The sequence below is a fragment of the Poecilia formosa genome, unplaced genomic scaffold (genome assembly GCF_000485575.1).
Source record: "Poecilia formosa unplaced genomic scaffold, Poecilia_formosa-5.1.2 Scaffold119, whole genome shotgun sequence".
NCBI lineage: Eukaryota > Metazoa > Chordata > Actinopteri > Cyprinodontiformes > Poeciliidae > Poecilia > Poecilia formosa.
In genome coordinates this window covers 1,258,941-1,279,966 of record NW_006800058.1, presented here as the reverse complement: position 1 = coordinate 1,279,966, position 21,026 = coordinate 1,258,941, and the positions used below count along the sequence as shown (strand labels likewise).

Below are 21,026 nucleotides of genomic sequence, written 5' to 3'. Positions count from 1 at the left end.
ATAAAGTTACAATTTGATGAAAGAAGAGTAATCTTTATTTTTGAGCTTGGCTTGTTCACACATACATCTCAATAAATAATAATTAATCCATGATAGCTTTTAATCTCAGCCAATTAAACATGACTCCCTCTCCCTTAGATTTTGTTAAATCTGACGGAAAATGTTCCACAGGACTCCAATCTGGGTCTCAGCTCATCTAGCAGGACAAAGATGCTGAACATTCAACCAGTTCTACAGCAGGATGGTTTTGGCCAAAGTACAGCGATAGGTTAGTATAGTCCAGACCCAAATACGACTGAGAATCTGGGACTTGAAAATAGCTTCTCAGATGTTCTTTCAAAGAAAAGAAAAGAAAAATGGAAGAAAATTTCGATGTACAATGCTTGTAGAGACCTAGTCCAAAAGACATACAGCTGAAGGTGATGCTATGAATCATTTTTCCCTTCATAAACATGCGTTAAATTGTGTTAATCTCATATAAATCCAAATGAAATACACTCGTGTTTGTGTTGTGAATATGGTCAAATGTGGAAAAGTCTTAACCTCTGCGCATCTGGGATCTTTGGTGACATCTAGTGGGAGTAACTGTACACTACAACTAACCGTAAGGTTTTTTTTTTTTTTTGTAGTAGCAGCATCTTTTCGCACAAAGCGCCTCTGTTATTAAAATGAAACCGCTGTTTTATAGTTTCATTTGATATAATTCTGAACAATGGTGAATAAGAAAATATGGAATGAGTCGATGATTCCAGAATTGTGTGTGCATAACAATAATAGACAATTTATAATAAGCATAAAAACTTCAAGCAAAAACTCACAGTTTACTGGGAGCAGTGATGGTTATGAAGGCTAACCTCTGCTGGGAGGACAGATCTCCTTTAAAGCTACTTTGTGCACATGGAATGCAGCAGTCTGTCACTGATGGAGCTCTCCAGTTCAACTACAGAGTCATGCAAAGACATTGTCTAACAGTGATGTTGCTTTAACCAGAGTTCGACTATCTCCCATCACCTACACAGGGTTGAAGGATCATCTGTTTTTTTATTTCATTACCATCATTTGGGTGATGGAGAAAAAATATATGTTAATTTGTAAATAAATCTAAAAGAATAATAAAAAAGGCAAATAGGAAAACTTAAAATAAAACAACCATTTTTTTATTTGAATGATTACTTGGTCATCTTTTAAAAATGAACATTATTCAAGTATTGAGTATTATCTAACTTTTATTTTATGTTGTATTTGTCTTTATTTTTGTGTTTTGCTTTTGTGTGATTTAGGTCTGGACTTTGACGTATGAAAACTGTCTGATTTAGTTGTTCTCAACCTTTTTAAAACATTTAAGGTTTCAGTAAACACAGTAATTGTACCATTGCCACTATTCAACTGGATAAAAAGTCTTCCTTATGCTTTTCTCAATACAAAATTTCTATGTACTGATGACACAAAACAGATTTAGAGTTGGTAAAATTCTAAATTTTACCAACTCTAGGAAGGTGGGAAGGTGGGAAACCTTTCCACCTTCCCTAGTGGGAAGGTTTCCCACTAGGCCTGATGTCAAAATCCAAAATGACTGCCTAGCATATACAACTTAAAACAGTTTCAGCAAAAGACATTTCATTTACACTTCTACCAATAAGTGTCTCATATCAGCCACACACAGATAGTACACAGCATTGTTTAGTGAACATGTTGCTGCTGTGTCTGAAAGAGCAAAATGCAGAGTAAAATACGAGTTTTTGTTGCTAACTCGTACTTTTTTAAACACTGGTGTTTAAAAAAACAGTATTTTTTTTACACTCATTGAATGTAAAAAGCCTTCCTGGGAAATGATGACTCTTGGATTTCTGGGACTTGAGATAAAAGACCAGAAACAAACTCTGACACTAACTCTATACAAAATCCCAAAATATATGAAAAAAATTACAATTGACTTCAATGAGCTTTTATCTGTCATATGCATTGATTATGACTGTTTGATAATTATGTGAGATTTCAACACCCATGCTGTGTGATGTGCTTGAAAACTTTGGTCTGACTTGACATATCAAATAAGCATAACATATAATCTAGGACACACTCTGGACCTGGTTATCAGACAGGATGTGAATATTTCCTAGGTTTCTGTAACTGATGACACCCTGTCTGATCATTTCTTTGAAAGTACAATGACCCACATAGCAAAACATCTACTGTTACAAAATGTTCTTTTACGAACAACAAAGCAGACACTTTTAAATCTACTCTTGGACCTCACCTCTATGCTGTAAGGCAATGTGTCTCATTGGATTTTATTTTGGGCTATCAGAGTAAAGGGAGATGAATTTTAATGGGCAATACAATTTTCAGATTTGTTTTATTTGCAAAACAAATATTTGAAGCTCCTAGTTTATTCTTTTTTTTATCTGTCACCACAGAGTGGTGTTCTCTTTTTGTGAATAAATGTGTCAGAATCTGGATTTGTTATCATAATTTCTTTAAGTATCATCATGTATCCTAAGGTGTATTGTACACATAGTACATGTTGTGTTACAGGATGCCTCGTCACATGACGCTCCCCCTAACAGCAGCAGCAGCAGCAGCATCAGGCTGTTGTTTACTGGCTGCAGATGGATCAGCTGTGAGCGGTGCGGCGCAGGGCTGGTTGCCGGTCATAAACACCAACGGAGGATATAATAATTGGAAGAAGAAAAAAAAAACAGCTAAGGTAAGTCCTGAACATTTACATCCTGGGTTTATGCTGTCTGTGGTTGATGCTCGAACGACTGTTTTCATTTTATTAGCTTGAGAAACGGGACAAAAGAGATAGGTCTGCGACAAGCAAGCGAAACAAAGCCGAGACAGGAAGTGAGTTCAGGAAAAAGATTACACGAATATCGTTAGACACTGTCTTAGGTCGTATGCTTTTGCAAATGGTTGGAGACGAGGTTTAAACTAAATATGAAAAAAGTTTGAAATAAAAGAACAAGTTCCGTTTGAATAATTGAATAGATAGGAGATATAAAATTGAATACTCTAAACTTACACGCTATTTGGTTGTATTTTGAAATTCATGAGCGGAAAATAAATGTGACGCCTGCTAGCTTAATGCAGACAGAAAACACCGGGTGCTGCGGCTCGTTTTCTTTCATGTTTGTTTTCAAGTCGCTCGCGGCAGATGTTCGGCGAAATTTGAGCCTTTATTGGCAGGAGGAAAAATAGAACCCAACAATGTTGGGGTTGCAATTATATAACTTCCGCTCTACTTTTTACTTATCGAAATAATTCATCTACGTTATTAGTACTGTGTTATGTCCTGACTTTGTTTGGGGGGTTTTGGGATCTACTTCCTTATCCTGGACTGAATATCAATTAAATGTAAACTACGAGTGCCTGCTTTTATGTGTGTACATTATTTTAAGTAGTTTTGAGATTTCTTTCGAAGAAAGGTAGACAAACACAGGCCAGTTTTTTCATGTTTATCTGAGTCTCCTCATACACTCCTTGTTACTCAGAGTTGAAAAACAAATGGCACAAAGCCGTGAGGTCCCCACATCCTGAAAACTGAAATATATATGAAATTTGATTTGAGTGTTTTTCTAAATCTAAAGTATGAAAAATAGTGAATTTGGGATGAAAAAGGTTGGATTTTAAGACTTTGTTCACCATCATTATTTATATTTTTAAAGAGAAAAAGTTGCTGTGTGAAAATAATTTGTTCTTTTATGCTGAGATGGATATAGTCACAGCTCTGTAACTATCCATCCGCACTCTGTTTATTTCACAGTGTTACATGTGCCATGGGCTACTGGGGGTCTGGTCATGCAATGACGGTGTGTCCACTGCTGATAAGATTTAACATGTCGGTGAACAATTTTTCTCCACATGTTGAGCTATAAAGAACATTAATACCATGCATATGTGTATTAAAAGGTCTAGTCAAAGTCCAAGCTTAAGTCCAATTGAGAATCTGTGGCCAAAGTTGGACAATTCATATCCACTGATTTTCTCCAACCAGTGTAGAGCTGGAGCTATGTTGCAAAAATATAGATATTTGTATCCTGTATAAGGGTCTGCTGTTCACAAATCCAAACATTTACCACATTGTAAAAGCTTAAGGACCAGAACCACTTTATTTCCAAATAAAGTGGTTCTGCATTTGATTATTTGAACAGGACGCAACATTAAAACAAAACATTGTGTCATTGAAGCCTTCTCCCTAGAGTTGACTTTTTTTTCCTCAAGAATGAGCAATAAACAATGTAATCAGCTTCCTGTTTGTATCCAGGAGTTATTTTTGGTACTGTGTGCCTTTCATACGGAAATCTGGTGAGGGGAGGGTGGGACATGATTTCAGTTCAAAATTTAGAACATCAGGCACATGCCATGTCTTGTCTTGCTAACGTCTACAAAGATCATGCCTTTGTCTGCCTGGTGCATTTGTCATGTCTACATGACACAGATTTGATGAATGACAGGTGAGCCTTATAGAAGCATCTAAAACTACAGTGTTTTCTAATGTTTTAGCAAAGATAAAAGTTAAAGTGTGATGATACGCACAACACACCTTCAAGAACTCCATTTCTTTTAAACACTGCTGCCCCTTTGTGGAGTGTAGATGATACAGGAGGCCTTTATTGTTTTGTAAGCTGCTACTGAACATTTAAGCTCCATTTTAATAACAAAGACTGTATTTCGGATCTGTTGGACATTTTGTGCCCAAGGTTGTCAATTAGGAACAAGGGGGCAGGATCATCCTGGCGCAGGTCCCACTGGTTCAGCCCCAAGACCAACATCATGGCCGGCGGTGAAGGATCTGACAAATTGGATGGCAGTGCCAGTCAGTCTTCCTCTCATCAGGATCATTCCAAAGAACACATGAAGCTCAAGAAGGAGATCTCGCTTCTCAACGGGGTCAGTTTGATCGTGGGAAACATGATCGGCTCTGGCATCTTCGTCTCCCCCAAGGGCGTGCTCATCTACAGCGCCTCCTATGGGCTGTCTCTAGTCATCTGGGCCATTGGGGGCCTGTTCTCAGTTGTTGGGGCCCTTTGCTATGCTGAGCTAGGCACCACAATAACCAAATCAGGGGCTTCGTATGCATACATCCTGGAGTCATTTGGTGGCTTCATTGCATTCATTCGTCTGTGGACGTCACTGTTGATCATTGAACCCACCAGCCAAGCCGTTATAGCCATTACGTTCGCAAACTACCTGGTACAACCACTGTTCCCAACTTGTGAGCCCCCATACACAGCATCCCGCCTCGTCGCTGCTGCATGCATATGTAAGTACTTTAAATCGTGCGATATCCCTCTGTTATTTGCTCATGTCCTTGTTGGTTAATGTGTGAAGTTTTTCCTCCCTCCTCAGGTTTACTGACATTCATAAACTCTGCTTATGTAAAGTGGGGCACCCGTGTACAGGACATCTTTACCTATGCAAAGGTGGCAGCGCTCATTGTCATTATCATTACTGGTATTGTCAAACTGTGCCAGGGTAAGTAGAGTTATGGCATAACTGTCATAGCATACTAACACCTCAATGTCCAGATAGCAGACCCAACATACCACAAAACCTATCCTGGATGACACCGTTACTAATCAATGTCATTTGCTTTTTCCTCTCATGTCTATCTCTAAGGGTTAGAAAGCTGGACAGAGAGACCAGGCAAAACTAAAGCAATCAATGGCTCAACCCAAAAAATAATAAACAAAAGTCAAGAAAAACAGCATCGTAGCAGTGTTACTCCAACATGCTGCTTCCCTAAGCAGGGCAGTTCTATTATATGACTGTAATTATAAACAACTCTGTAATTTTAAGTTTATAATTCTATCCATCCATTATCATACGTGCTCAACCCATCGTCTGTTGACTGCTGAAGAGAGGTAACAGCATCCTTTGTGATCCTAAGCATGTATGATAATGGATGGATGCATGGAAAAATAACAATGGTGTTGAAAAGCATATGTTACTAATTAATACAAGTGGTAACCATGGCCCAGGATGTATCTGTGAACACCTAAAACCAAACACTAATTTTGTCACTTATTTAACAAATTATATTTTTTCAGTCAAGTTGATTCTAATTTAAATGGCTAGTTTTTGGCTAACTGTAGTGAAAAGGCTATAATAAGTATAAATTGAGGTTTTTTTTATGCAAACTAGCAAAATTATGGAAACTTGTGCATAACTCAACTCAAAGTGTTTTGTTCAGAATCACGTAAACAAATACAGGAGGGCTTGTTCTCTTCAGGGAAAAGGAGGTTTTATCTTGGCAATCTTCCCAAACAAGCCAAGCCAGTTTGCTTTCTTTTTCTCCTGCACTGGTGCAGTCTCCAACTGTGACATTTAACAAGCCTCACTAAAGTCTAAGATGCAATTTGCTTGTGTTTTATACATTTACAGTCAGACCTAGTCAGCTTTTGGAAGACAGTGACTTGACATTCATTCTTACTGCAAACCTTAATCAGGTTACCAATAGAAGTCGTGACCTGCCTTATGTCCACAATGTGATGACAGTTACTTATTTGGATAGAGTTGAAAACGGCTTCCTTGGTTTTTCAGGCTACACAGACAACTTCAAGTCATCCTTCCAGGGCTCGTCCACAGACCCCGGTGATATTGCTCTGGCCTTGTACTCGGCACTCTTCTCATATTCCGGCTGGGACACCCTCAACTTTGTAACAGAAGAGATCAAAAACCCAGAGAGGTCATTATTATTATTTTTTTTTCAATTCTTTGTCATCCATTCAGAAAGAATTAAGTCTGAACATTTCTAAATGTTATAGGAACCTACCGCTGTCCATTGCCATCTCCATGCCCATTGTCACCATCATCTACATTCTCACCAACGTGGCCTACTATGCTGTTCTGGATGGCAGTGCCATACTGGCCAGCGATGCTGTGGCGGTGGTGAGCTAACAGTCTTCATCTGATCAGGACATAGTTATGGAAATGAGAATATTTTCATAATGTTACCTTCATGTGTTCTCCACAGACGTTTGCAGATCACACGCTGGGTGTCATGAACTGGATCATCCCCATTGCTGTAGCGCTGTCCTGTTATGGAGGCCTAAATGCCTCCATTATAGCTGCTTCAAGGTACTGCGCATTTATCCACTCATAAACATCAAGTAAAAACAAACAACATTATAGATATGTTGGCATTAAAACTATTCGTGTTTGTTGTGTCCAGGTTGTTCTTTGTAGGGTCCCGGGAGGGTCACCTTCCAGATGCTCTGTCCATGATCCATATTCAAAGATTCACTCCAATCCCTGCGCTGATTTTCAACGTAAGAGAAAAAAATCAACCTTAAATTAATCTGAATGGTAAAAGCACAGGGGAGGAAGTTAGACTTTGGAGGATTTGGTGACACCTAGTGGCAGAAATATATCACTGCACCTGTTTGAAACGTTGCTGAAGCTGAAAATGCCATCTTAGAGCACTTTCCAATTCCAATAAAACAAAATATTCCCAACTTAGTTTTGAAATGGATGAAAATAGTTTTTTGTCTTAGAAGAAAAAACAAAACAACAAAACAAGCAAACTATGAATGTTTCTTACTATTTTATGCTATTATTGCTTCCAAATGTCTTTTCCTACTTTTAGTATGGCAGTAGATGGACATTTTTGCATTTACTGATGAGATATTTGGTATGAAAAGTCTCACAAGCATTGTTGTACACTGTTGGAAATAAACAAGGGATTTTAAGGACATTTTTTGTCTGTTGATTGTGATTAAATATCTCCAGCTGAAACATTTCCTGTTTCTTTCTTTTTTTTCGTTCTTCCCCTGCCTGCCCAGTGTATCATGTCGCTGATCTACCTCACAGTGGAAGACGTCTTCCAACTCATCAACTACTACAGCTTCAGCTACTGGTTCTTCATGGGTCTGTCTGTCGCCGGGCAGATCTACCTTCGCTGGAAGCAGCCTGACAGACCCAGACCTCTCAAAGTAACATTATTGACTCATTTATCTAAATTGGGGTTGATTAGAAGAGAGGAGATGTGATTAAAGCAGAATCTGGTTGAACTAATCTATACAAAAACAACACAAACAAGATTTTTCAGTTTAGTTTAAAAACAGTTATGTGATTAAAGCCGAGTGCTTTGACATGTTTTCTTACGTAAATAATATTCTTACTCTTGCCCCCCTCTCTCTCCTGTTTTGCCCTTCTGTAGCTCACACTGTTTTACCCCGTGGTGTTCTGCCTGTGTGCTGTCTTCCTGGTGGCAGTTCCTCTGTACAGCGACACCCTGAACTCCCTGATCGGGATCGCAATCGCCCTGTCTGGTGTTCCCGTCTACTTCCTGGGCGTCTATCTGCCGGAGTCCAAAAGACCTCCGATTATCATCAAGCTGCTGCGTGAGTACGCCACACATCCTGGGAGGTTTTACAACTCATTCATGAGCAACAAAATTTGACTTTTTTGACAAAAAACATGACAGAGTTTATTTTTGTAAAGTAAAATTGATTTCTATAAAAAAAGAGTTGTATAGTAAAAAAGAGTAATGTAAAATAAACGATTATATAAATATTCAACACCTAATTCAACAGAGGTCCAGCCGAATGGTGTTAGTGGTCTGACCACGCGTGGAGTAGATGTCACCTGAGTGAAGTGCCGGTGGCAGTAACTGCGTTTTCCATCGACCTTAAAATTGTGCATATTGGAATTATGAAAATAAATGCACTAAATGGAAAAATGCTAATTTTGAAAAAAAAGTGCTGGGATGAGATGGTTTTTCAGCTGTATCAAAATTAATGTATTTGGTAAAACTGCAACGGAAACAAATTTTTTGCATCATGCAAGTCATGTGATCAAGAACCAGACAGAGTCTTTGGTTGCCACCATAGAGACAAAGAAGATGACAGGAAGTGATTGGCGATCTATATTTTTAATGACATATCACTTGCACTAACTTATTCACTTGATTTTAAATGTTTATTTAACAGAAACACTTTTTTTTTAATTAAAAACAAAAAGTTGATCATGATTGATTTGTAAAAGCAATAGAAGGCTAAAACATCCAATTGTAGGCACTGTAAGATATTAGAATATCTCAATATGTCTGGTCTGCTAACATGTCTTCCTGCAGGTTCTCTGACTTTCTTCACTCAGTACACCTGCTTCTGCGTCCTGACAGAGACGGACAAAAGCCAGTAGCCCATTTCTTCCAGACAGGAAACTCTGCTGGGAAACAAGCAGCTCTCATCTTTTGAATTGTTCACCATGCTGCTGCCACGCACTTAAAATGCTGCCATATGTAGATTTATGTAGGGAGAAACATACAGCATAATGACCCACTATGACTTACTACAGTCACACTGGTGGCTGAATTTTCTAGGAACATAGTGCCATTTTATAGCACACCAAAAGACTTCAAAAGACTTGAAAATATAAAAGACTGCTCTGGTTATGTTTTTGATGAAGAACTGACCTGATATAAAGCTAAAAAAGACAAATATGTATTAAATATAAAGAACTGCTGAAAACTATTACACTGCCTTGCAAAAGTTTTCACACCTTTCACAAACTATTTGATAACAGTCACATTAGCTGTTATTTCTCCCAAAATTCAAATTAAATGTTTGTGGTTGTGAAGTGAAACGTGAAAAAAAGTAAAGGCAATTTCTACTATAGCAAGGCAATGAGTGGGAAAGAAATTAGGGGAAATTGTCCAAAAGGTAAAATCATACAGGTACTTTTCTATTGTTTAGCATATTGCTGCTTCAAATTGAGAGAAGTCTCTTCCTTTTATATTGAATGGCTGGTTTCACTATTCCTGCCTTTAATCATGTAGTATTTGCACTTTATTCTGAAATAAACTTTCAAAAATCTTTTACCAAAGCCGTTTGTTCTTCATGTACAGAAACAAAAACAGACTCATTTATTTTCAAAGCTTTCTTTGTTTACACATCTACATATTTACAGAAACTTTCAATTTCAACAAGCATTCCAGAAACGTTCCAAACTGGATTTTTTTTTTTTATCCAAACCACAAACTCACACATCCACAACAGAAAGTTACGCACCAGCCTTTCACATTATGCAGAAAACAAAAAAATCTAGTTTATGTACGCGCTACCATGCACAGAATGCAAACACCCTAAAAACTGCAACCACACACACACACACACGTACGTCTGGAGACGACTCGCTAACAGAAGTATTGAACGGCACGAAGCGTACGAGGCATACCACACTAATGTGCAACGATTCACGTGGAACAAACACCCACATACAGATTCACTCTAGCACAGCTTAAAAATAAAGACAGACGCTCTGGTTCCTTCTGGAAACGCCTTCCCTCCCTGAGCCTGTGTAGCAGAGAGACGACCGACCTGCAGGAAGCTTTCTGGAATCAGGACTAATGCTGCAGTACTTTGGCACACCACACCAACATTGGGAGATCTAAACTGTTGATAGTTTTTTTTTCTTCTTCTTTATTCCGTACTCTCTGCTACACAGAAGCTCATAGAGCGAAGCATCTTGAGGAAAAGGAAGCTGGAAAGTTGCGGTGCAGCAGTCAGTCAGAATCATATTTGTCTTCGTCATCGTCTTCGCCGCTGCAGCCCAGCTCCTGCAACACGTCTTTCTGGTAGCGCTGCCAGTTCCTCCTGCAGTAGGAGTGCTCCTCCTCCCAGTAGTCTGGACACAGAAAAACAAAAACATAACAGATGAACACAATCAAAGCTATTCCAGATCGATACAAAGACATTAATTGACTCAGTCATTGTTCCCTGAATTGCTCTGACAGTTTTAAGTCAGTGGTAATGAGTCAGTCCACAGAAGATGTTTTGAGATCATTTTTTTTTTAAATTTTTTTTTTTTTTTTTGCAAATTTGACATAAACCCTTTATATATTGTATTTAAGGTACTTTTTTATTCTGGTAGTAATCATCTCTGGATGTGACTGGTGAATGTGAGCTCAGCTGTTCAAAAATGTGATAAATCAGAGGAAATTGAACATTTAGTAAAGGTGCCAATTACAGTTCACCTTACAGCCAAGTCTGTTGGTCAGATATTTATCCCTTAAACATTAAGAGTGTTTTATATTTACTCTAGCAGCAAAACTTCTTTAATGATCTGAAACATTTAAATGCAACACATGTGGGTTCGACTCCAGGATCCTGTTGCCTCATTCTGTCATGCTCTTTGGCAATGACTACATTAAAGTTTGACATACTCGTCAGTGAATATAAAAGAAATCTAAAAATCAGAGGCCGGTTCTTTTATACACAACTGCATATTGTAACTTTATACAAACTGTAATGTGCAGAAGTAAAAAAGCAAAGGACTGATTGGAGCGCAATATCCATTAGCCATAAAGGCCACAACTGACTATGATGATAAAGTCTAAGAGTTGGGATGACAGATGAAAAAATTTAGTTATGAAAGAGTGGATTTATTTTGCAATATTCAACAATGTCACCTTTTTAGAAATGCTTAATATTCTGCAGCTTTAAAGAGTTAAACTCCGTCCCACAGCGCAGACAGAAAGGCTTTTTTTCCACAGCTACATTAGTAGATCGTCCATTTCTGGTTTAATGTCACCATAAACACCATTAGGTTCATGTTCATGTAAACAAATTTTCATTAGAAACAAAAAGTAAAAGCTGTCGGCACACAGGAGCAGAGCTGAGGTTCCATCATCTCAGCCTACCTCCATAGCGCTGCTCCCTGTCGCTGTCTGAACCACTGTCCTCATCAGGGTAGTCATTCCTCCAGTTGCTTTCTTCATTCTCGTCATCTTCATCATCATAGACCTCCTCTTCATGGACCACCAGATCTGGAACCTGAGGAGAAGCAGCGTTTATGTGGCAGCCTGGTGAAGGCTCAAATCTAAAATGTTCACATTTGGACTAAGGTTTGTGAATAAATAACGCTTCAAGGAGTTCTATTGTTAAAATGAAAAATTGATATCCTACAGATCTAAAACAATACTGGGTAATGTAACACCAATTACTCAGTAACAAAGGCAGCAGCAGGGAAAGCCCCTCTGCAGTAATTGAGCCCATTTCTTCAGTCACTCACTCAGATTTCAGCACTCATTCATCTGTCCGTCCATCCATCCACACACACCAGTTCTCCGTCGTCAGCATAGGCCCTGACAGACAGGATGTCCTGGATCCAGCCTGGTGTGACCGTTTCCTGGTAGTAAAGGTCATAAACGTAGTCGTCGTCGTGCTCCCGGTGCTCCGCCCCCGGCTTCTCCCCGGAGACGGCCAGCCGCTCCCGCAGCAGCTTGGTGTTGTTGCACAGAATCACTTCTGGGTCTGAAGGCAGCGTCTGGACAAACAGACAGAGTCAGCAGGAGCAGAGACAATGATGCAGTTTAACACAAATTAATCATTTGTGTTCTCCTCTAGGCTCACTTCTTTTAGTCTGGGTCACATAAAGGATTCAATAAAGCATTCTAACGGAGCAAGTTGATTACTGTTGTCATGGTTTTGTTAAATTGGTAAAACTTGATAAAATATATATTAAAAAAAAGTATTACTACTGAAAGTGAATTGATAAACTGAATCTAATCATTAGCAGTAGTAATATGACAAATATATAGAAAAAATTTTAAGTTAGGGTGGGAACTTATAAGAATTTTTATTGTCAGGATAAATTCCAATTAATATAAAAGAAAAACAATCCATATTGCCTGGTTTGTTAATGTTACAGTTTTCTCCACCATTTGTTCAACAAAAGTATTGATAAATACTAATCCATTTGAAAATGTGATTAAATGCGGTTAATGTGTTTAGTTTAGTGATTCAAATCAAATGTCTTCATGTAACTGGTGTTTTCTGTTCCAATGGAAAGGTTTTGTTTGTGGAGTTGACTGCTGCCATAAAGTTACATAAAAAAGGATTAAATAGTTCTTATCACATTAATACCACAACATATTGTGATAAAACTTCATGTCAATGTCATCCACGCCTAGTATGATGCTACTACTGTAATCATAAAATAAAGTACAAGGAATATTCTGTTGACAAGTAGAAATTGGTTTAAAACCTTAAATATTAGCAAATAGAAACACAACCATAAGCTATATAAAACTCATATACCCATCGAGTAAAAAAAGGTGCCAATTATCTGGAGTATTGTGGTTTAATTCAACATATCTCCACCATGACTGTTCAGGCCTCATCTTTTGTAAAGCAGTTTAAGTATTTAAACTTAAACTCCTCCCCACCTTCCTCAGTGGTTTGTCTGGATCCTCCTCGTCCTCCTGGACCAGATCCACCACCTGGATTTCTCCCAGACTGCACCGTTTGGCCGTCCTGCTGTCCTCTCCATCCTCTGAGGCTTCAGTCCGGGGGGTCTCCTGCTCGGCGGGCCGCAGCAGCCCCGTGCGGTGGCTGGACAGGATTCTGTAGCGTTCCTCCCTGCGGGTGCTCCACTTGGTGCTGCGCAGGTCGCCCATTATCCGCTGGGAGCTGGAGGCGGACGGGCGCAGGGCATGGGCTGCGCGGGGCCGGGCCAGGGCCTGCCGGACCTGGGTCTGGACCGGAGCATCCTGACGAGAAGAGGGGGTGAGATGGACACATGTTACCGTAGCAACAAGTGTAAAAAAAATAAAATAAAAAAAAATTATACATACATACACACACATACATACATAAAGAAAACCTAGACATGGTCCTTTATGTTCTTCATACTAAATGAAAATATAACCACGTATTGACTTCTTCAATACATCAAGAAAGTAAGACAACAAAAACGTACTTTTAGTATTTCTAGAAGGAAACAATACTGACATGTGAACAACTGCAATGAGAGACTGATGTTCAGTTCACATGAACAAAACTAGGGATGCACTGATTCACTTTTAATTTCTGATACCGATCTGATAAAAAAAAAAATAAAAAATAAACACAGCAGAACTCATTTTAAATGTTTCTCTTTTTTTCGTACTTAATTACAAATTTATTTGATAACCTTGCACCAGTACAGCACACTGAAATACACCAATAGCTTCACAAGCTTGGGCAAAAATGGAAAAAACTTTAATTTGTTCAGTCAGTGAAATGAGGAGTAGAACAGCCAATGGAAAACAAATAAAACTGAAACTGACAAAAACAATAGACTGACTATCTTGGTCAAATATAGAAAAAAAACCCAGAAACAAACTTGTGCACTCGCAGTAGTGCGAGTGCACAAACTCTAGAATAGTAGAATACATAAAAACAAAACATCAAATAATATTTATGACCACAGTGAGTGGAAGTAAAATTGTGTTGCATAAAAGTGTATTTCTTGTCAAAAAGTTTAATAAAAAATGCTTTCTGACAATATATTTTGTATTTATATGCTTATAATTACAGGCTAGCTTCCCGCAACATTAAATGTTCAACGTCAACAAAACGAGCACTTCCTCGGTTAGCATAGCACATAGGCTAGCGACTACGCTATGCTAACCAACAGCAGAGCGGGCTTTGTCTCCAAACACCTTACAGCTTGTTCGCTATGATGGCACACTTACTAATGGCCACTCAGCCACGACACCAGCTCTGCGTTTGTACTGTCCACTAACGGCGACTCCATATTCACAGAGCTGCCCGTGTCATGCCCACCACCAGCTGCGTGTATAGCCTGGGCTAACTGTGTGGTCACCGCGGCGGGCCTCTCACCTGGGTCGCTACAGTCGCCACGAGTTTGAACACAGAGTTCTCCACCTCAGCTTCGTCTGGCTCCGGTACCGTCTCCCCCGAGCTCTGGGACGACTCGGGCCGGATACGCTTGCACGCCAGCAACAAAGCATCTGCGGGGTCTGTCCCCCTTTTTCTTTTCACTCGCAGAATTGTCGTGTTCGGGTCCATGATAGCCTTCAGTCCTCTAGCGTCTGCTTGTCTGTCTGCTCTGGTTTGTGTCTGGCACTCAAAAGATCAGAAGGATCGCGAGACCTGTCGCGCTGGTTCTTCTTCTCCGCTGTGTTCCTTTTCTTGATTTTTATTGGCGGTTGTCAAAAAACCTTAAGTGTTCATTACCGCCATCTACTGGCACGGGGTGTGGTTCAAAATGTCTTAGTATTATCATATTCTATTGATCAATTTTATTTTTCATTCCTTCTTGAAAATAGATTATTTATCTTCAGTTTGCATCTTGTAAAATCCATGGTGGTCTCCGTTGTGTTTAGTGGGCCGGAAGCATGTATGGGGGCGTTGCTGATATCTGCAGTCCTTTTTTATTTATGTTAATATGCTCCAAGTTAAAAAGACTGTGAGACATGTTTTACTACTCAGGTTTTTGTTTCTAAAATGCGTGATAGTGTTTCTGCTTTAGTTCAACTCTCAGAATGTAAAAGCGTGTGCATTAAAAAAAAAACAACAATCAAACAATCTCTCTATGTTTATGTCCCCACTTCAGTACAGCTGATTCAAATGATTACCTCGCAGCATGCTTCCAATTGCTGCAGCAGCTCGTTAATCCCCTGTTTGTTTAGTCCAGGTGTGCAGCAGCCGGGAAACGCCTCACTCTGAGGACCAGGGTTGTGAACCTCTGCTCTAGTTGAGGGACACATAGAATCCCAGGAAAAAGCCAAAATCATTGAAAGTCAGTTTGACATAGATATGTGGATCTCTATCAATACTGATGTATATCTAGCTGAGACATGCCATTTCATAGATTCAAGCACGTCCTTGCATTCTGCTGTTTTAGTGGTGCTGTATTTGCCTAACGCACCTACTGCTAATAATTTGTCACAAGGAACAGCAGCGCTCATGTCAGAGTGGGGAATCACTCACAAAGTTACTTGCTTTATGACTGATGGGGCAGTATGTATGGCAAAGGAAGCTTGCTTGCATCACACAAATTGTGAGGCTCATACTTTAAAATTAGACGTCAAAAACGCTGTTGATCACAATGCCATGCTGTCTGACATCTAGACAAACCATAGGAAGAGTGGGTTATTTAAGAGCAGGAGCAGTGAAAACGATAGATCCTAATACTAATACTTTTAATATCGGAGCAAGACCTAGAGAAACTCCAAGAACAAACTTAGAAAGTCAGAACAAGAATCTAGAGAAACCCCTATTGGTTTATAACTTAAGGACTACTAATTCTTATTAAACACAGGGAACCAGTATGTAGTTTCATAATTTTACTGTTCGTTTATCCAGAGAAACTCCTATTTATTTTACTTTTTACTTTTTTGTTGCTTTGTTGTTTGTATTTCCTCTAACTCATGTAAAGCACTTTGAATTGCCTTGTTGCTGAAAATGTGCTGTATAAATAACAATACCTTATCTTACCTTAGGTCATGGCATGCTTATCATCTTCAAACAGTTTCTTCACCACATGGTTGCGTTGGTTTTGTGGCTGATGTGCACATTCTAACTTTAACAGAACACTATGACGGCTGACATTTATACTTGCACGTTAATGGTTTGCTGTTTCAACATTTTTTACAGGGGCATCGAAATGTGCTAGAGTAGGATTCAACTTTGGCTATGAATAGTTATCATAATTGCCTGTGGAAATGCTTAATAAAACCAGTAAGTAAAAAATTACCAAGTCTCTTAAAATAGATAAATAAATATACATACAATATAGCAAAAGTGTTCGGTCTCAGTTAGTATTTATCATACCTGTCTGATAAGGCGTTGGTTTTAAAATAATAATAGATTAATGGATAGGTCCATCACTCACAAAGTTACTTGCTTTATGACTGATGGGGCAGTATGTATGTTACCTGAACAGCAGCATGCTACACCTGTGCATGAAATAAACACATACAATTTCACTCAATTATACAAGAGTTTATTAACAAAATGAATTCATCTTCACAGTTAAAATATTTTATAAAAGGAACTCACTAAGCAAGCAACGCACACAACTAAAACTACTGAGAAAGAGATACAATATTGAAACAAACCCTAGAAGTAAAAACAGTAAAAAACAGGATTTAAAAATAGAAGCAATAAAATGCTGCAATGATGTCATAGTTCAGTCTGAAGAATCCTCAAAGACCAACAATTGTATTGAAATGTGCTGATCGCTCATGATGAAGTGTTGGATGATTTCTTTTAGATTTTTCCCAGATATCATGCAGCAGTGTGTTTTAGCTGCTGTCTCCTATTACATTCACAGCCACTCCTATATTTATTTAATGTGTTGTGAATCAGCCAATCAGTGGCTTACAAAACCATGACATTATTTCTATTTTTGCTAGTTGGTTAGAAGTAAACCAACTGTAGTCTATGGAAACTTCTGCAATATGAACAAAGAAACAGCTAATCTTTATGTTGTTTGGCAAACAGAATTAAATTTGCTACCAGTAACTGAGCTACAACATGCAAGATGGTGAGAAAACAGGTTATGTGTCTTTTAATGCAAGTTAAAGAAACAACTTAGTGAGATCAAGAAAGATGAACAGGCTGATGAAAGCAAAGGGGGCAGAGAGCACCGATCCAGAGCAGGCGATGTGGCTGAGGTTCACAGCATGATGGTCAATCACACTCTGAGCTTCATTCTGGACAGAGGAAAAACAGGGATGATCTGAAATGAATTTTACACCAGTTCTCCAGAGATGTTCAACTAAACCATTGATAACCTCTGGATCTATTGGCAGCACTTTCACCTCTTTGGAAGAGGCGGACGCAATCTTAACAAACATGGAATAAGGCTGCTCACTGCAAACATTTTTCATTTTATCAACAAGAACAACAATGTGACCATCGCTTCAGAAGAACAGGCTCAAGGATGTCTGACTAGGATGGAACCCTCCGCGTATCAGAAGCAAAGTGTCCCAAAACAAACTGATAAAACATCGACTGGGGACAGAATGACTGGTTCTCCTCCTCCTTCCCTCCTCCCTCTCTACTCCTACACTCACTCACAAGATACCTTATGAAGAAATGTCTTCCGGACCAGAGTTTCTCAAATTTACGGATGGAATGGATCAACAGGTTCGCCTCGACACGACTCTCCTTAGCGCTAACATAGCAGATCACACTTCATCTAAGCCACCTGCCTCTGACTTCCCAGAGGATCCAGCACTCTGCCTTTCTGGGGTCTGAGTTCAGGGTCCAGATATTATCTTTACACCCGTCTTCCTCCAGAATGTGTCTGGCCCCCCGGCACCGCATAACAGGACATTACCTGTCCAGATCACTACAAGAAAAGTTACAAAAAACAGAAATACAAAATACAGTGGTCTTAATTCAAACCTCAGACTGAAGAACTTTCAGTCCCCAAGTCACTTAAACTGGCTCTTTTAAATACCAGATCTCTCTGGTATTAATGATTAATTAATGATTTCATCACCGAGCATAATATTGATGTTTTATTTCTGACAGAAACATGGTTGAATGACAATAATGAACCAATCGTACTAATTTAATCAGCGCATCCTATGTACAATTTTTAAGTGAGAATAGAAAACACAAAAAAGGAGGAGGCGTGGCTTCAATATTTAAGAATACCATAAATTGTAGTAAAATCTCTTTGGGTAATTTCACATTTTTTGGGTATCTTGGAATTGATGTAAAAGGCCACAAACGAACTTTGACATTAATTTTATACAAAACTCCAACATATGTGGAAGGTTTCTTTACGGACTTGAATGAACTTCTATCTCTCATATGCATTGATTATGATTGTTTGATAATTGTTGGTGATTTCAACATTCATGTTGACAACCCCCAAGACCAAGGGGCAAAAAATCTGTTTAATATATTAGAGAGTTTTGGTTTAACACAACATGTCAAACAAGCAACACACACTCATGGACACACACTGGACCTGGTTATCAGTAAGGGTGTGAATATTTCCAAAGTCTCTGTAACTGATGTCGCCTGTCGGATCACTTCCTGTTATCTTTGAAAGTTCTTTATCCATTGACCCACTTGGACAAACAGCTACTATCACAAAACGTACTTTCACAGAAAACACAGCAGAAACATTTAATCAAATCTATTCTTCTTCCTCGCCCTTAAGCTATAATAACGTAGATAAGTTGGTAGATGATTTTCAGTGCAAACTTTCAGATATCATTGATTAGATTGCCCCCATTAAAGTGAAAGTTGTGTCTGGTAGGAAGAAATCTCCATGGAGAAATTCACAAACTGTTCAATCTGCAAGACTGTGTAAAATTCAACTGCACGTTTATTATGACATCTACAAAGAAAGACTACGTAACTATCACACAACACTAAAACATGCAAGAGAGGTTTTCTTTGCAGATGTCATAAACAAAACCATTAACAATGTTCAAGCTTTATTTGCTACTGTTGACAGGCTCACAAACCCTCCTATGGCGTTGCCACCTGAACTTCAATCTAATGCCGCCTGCAACAAGTTTTCCAGTTTCTTCTCAGAGAAAATTAAAAAGATCAGAGGATTAATCTGCACATCCACTCCAAAGCCAATACCAATGCTATGCCCAAACAAAACAAATGAAGGAGAAATTACCCAATTTCAACTACTTCATTATAAAACCCTTGAAGAAATTATAAGTCAATTAAGCTCCAGTTCCTGCTGTCTGGATGTCCTACCCACACATTTCTTAAAGAAAGTCCTGCCTGTTGTTGGTAATGATCTTATCCAAATAGTAAACTCATCGCTCTCTTCAGGTGTTTTCCCCCAGACTTTGAAAACAGCAGTTATCAAACCACTGATAAAAAAGAACAATCTAGACAAATCACTACTGCAGAATTACAGGCTCCAACTCCAACTCCAATTACTCCAACCTCCCATTCATCAGCAAAATTATTTAAAAAGCAGTTTTTAAACATTTAAATAACTTCCTAACAATAATGCATCGCTTTGACTCCTTCCTTCCAGTCTGGTTTTCGTGCTCACCACAGGACAGAGACGGCCTTTGTAACAGTGTTCAATGATATCCACATAAATACGGAGTGTGGGAGAACCACAGTGCTGGTTCTGTTGGACCTCAGTGCAGCTTTCGACACTGTTGACCATGACATTTTACTGAATCGACTGGAGAGTTGGGTCGGACTCTCTGGTCCAGGGCTCAACTGGTTTGAATCTTACATAAAGAACAGGGAATGCTTTGTTTCAGTTGGAAACTTCTCATCAGAGAGGTCAAAGGTCACATGTGGGGGTACCCCAAGGTTCAATCCAAAACCCTTTCTTTTCAGTATTTATATGCTCCCACTGGCTCAGGTTATAACAGGAAATAAGATTAGCTACCATAACTATGCTGATGATACATGGCTCTACATCACGATGTCACCAGGTGACTCTGAACCCATCCAATCACTGAATAGATGCTTAGAACAGATAAATGTGTGGATGTGCCAAAACTTTCTCCAGCTGAACAGAAACAAAACTGAAGTTATTATCTTTGGACCTAAAGAGGAGCGAACTGGAATCAATGCACAGCTTCAGTTATTACAACTGAAAACCAGCGATCAGCCTGAAACCTGGGAGTAGTGATGGACTCTGACCTGAACCTTCAGAGCCACATTAAGACAGTCACAAAGTCGGCCTTCTATCACCTGAAGAACATCTCCAGGATTAGAGGACTTATGTCTCAGCATGATCTAGAGAAACTCATCCATGCTTTTATCTTTAGCCGCATTGATTACTGCAACAGCGTCTTCATAGGTCTGACTAATAAATCAGTCAAACAGCTGCAGCTGATCCAGATGCTGCTGCTCACGTTCTCAGTAAAACCAGGAAGATAGAGCACATAACACCAGTTTTAAAGTCCCTACACTGGCTCCCTGTAGCTCAGAGAATTGACTTTAAAATATTGTTATTAGTTTATAAATCACTAAACGGTTTAGCACCACAATACATTAAAGATCTGTTATCGCTGTACCAACTGTCTAGACCCCTCAGATCTTCTGGTTCTGGTCTGCCCTGCATCCCCAGAACCAGAACCAAACGAGGAGAAGCAGCATTCAGTTTCTATGCACCACAAATTTGGAACAAACTTCCAGAAAATTGTAAAACAGCTGAAACACTGAGTGCCTTTAAATCTCAACTTAAAACCCACCTGTTTAGAGTTGCTTATGGCTAAATTAGGGTTAGAGTGCGGGTTTTGATGTCTTCGATGTTTTTAATGTTTTTATCTTTAC

General features: G+C 39.0%; 2 protein-coding genes across 5 annotated transcripts; one reads left to right on the top strand and one right to left on the bottom strand.

The window, feature by feature from the left end:
• Positions 1-2,547: 2,547 nt before the first annotated feature.
• On the top strand, positions 2,548-10,045 carry slc7a6 (solute carrier family 7 member 6). 4 transcript variants are annotated; one of them, XM_007560720.2, is made up of 11 exons: positions 2,550-2,707; positions 3,767-3,841; positions 4,704-5,266; positions 5,353-5,478; positions 6,547-6,691; positions 6,771-6,894; positions 6,980-7,083; positions 7,178-7,274; positions 7,788-7,937; positions 8,165-8,348; positions 9,080-10,045. In XM_007560720.2, the coding sequence occupies exons 2-11, from the start codon at positions 3,780-3,782 to the stop codon at positions 9,145-9,147; spliced, it is 1,623 nt and encodes a 540-aa protein (XP_007560782.1). In that variant the 5' UTR covers positions 2,550-2,707; positions 3,767-3,779; the 3' UTR covers positions 9,148-10,045. The 4 variants fall into 4 exon arrangements, with proteins under 4 accessions (XP_016531172.1, XP_007560782.1, XP_007560783.1 ...); XM_007560721.2 differs by lacking the exon at positions 3,767-3,841 and having other exon boundaries at positions 2,552-2,707; XM_016675686.1 differs by lacking the exons at positions 3,767-3,841; positions 9,080-10,045 and having other exon boundaries at positions 2,548-2,707; positions 8,220-8,339.
• slc7a6os (solute carrier family 7 member 6 opposite strand) lies at positions 9,973-14,912 on the bottom strand. Its single transcript, XM_007560723.2, has 5 exons — positions 14,613-14,912; positions 13,175-13,498; positions 12,067-12,273; positions 11,648-11,780; positions 9,973-10,632 (listed from the first exon to the last, which is right to left on the bottom strand). The coding sequence occupies exons 1-5, from the start codon at positions 14,799-14,801 to the stop codon at positions 10,511-10,513; spliced, it is 975 nt and encodes a 324-aa protein (XP_007560785.1). The 5' UTR covers positions 14,802-14,912; the 3' UTR covers positions 9,973-10,510.
• Positions 14,913-21,026: the final 6,114 nt, after the last annotated feature.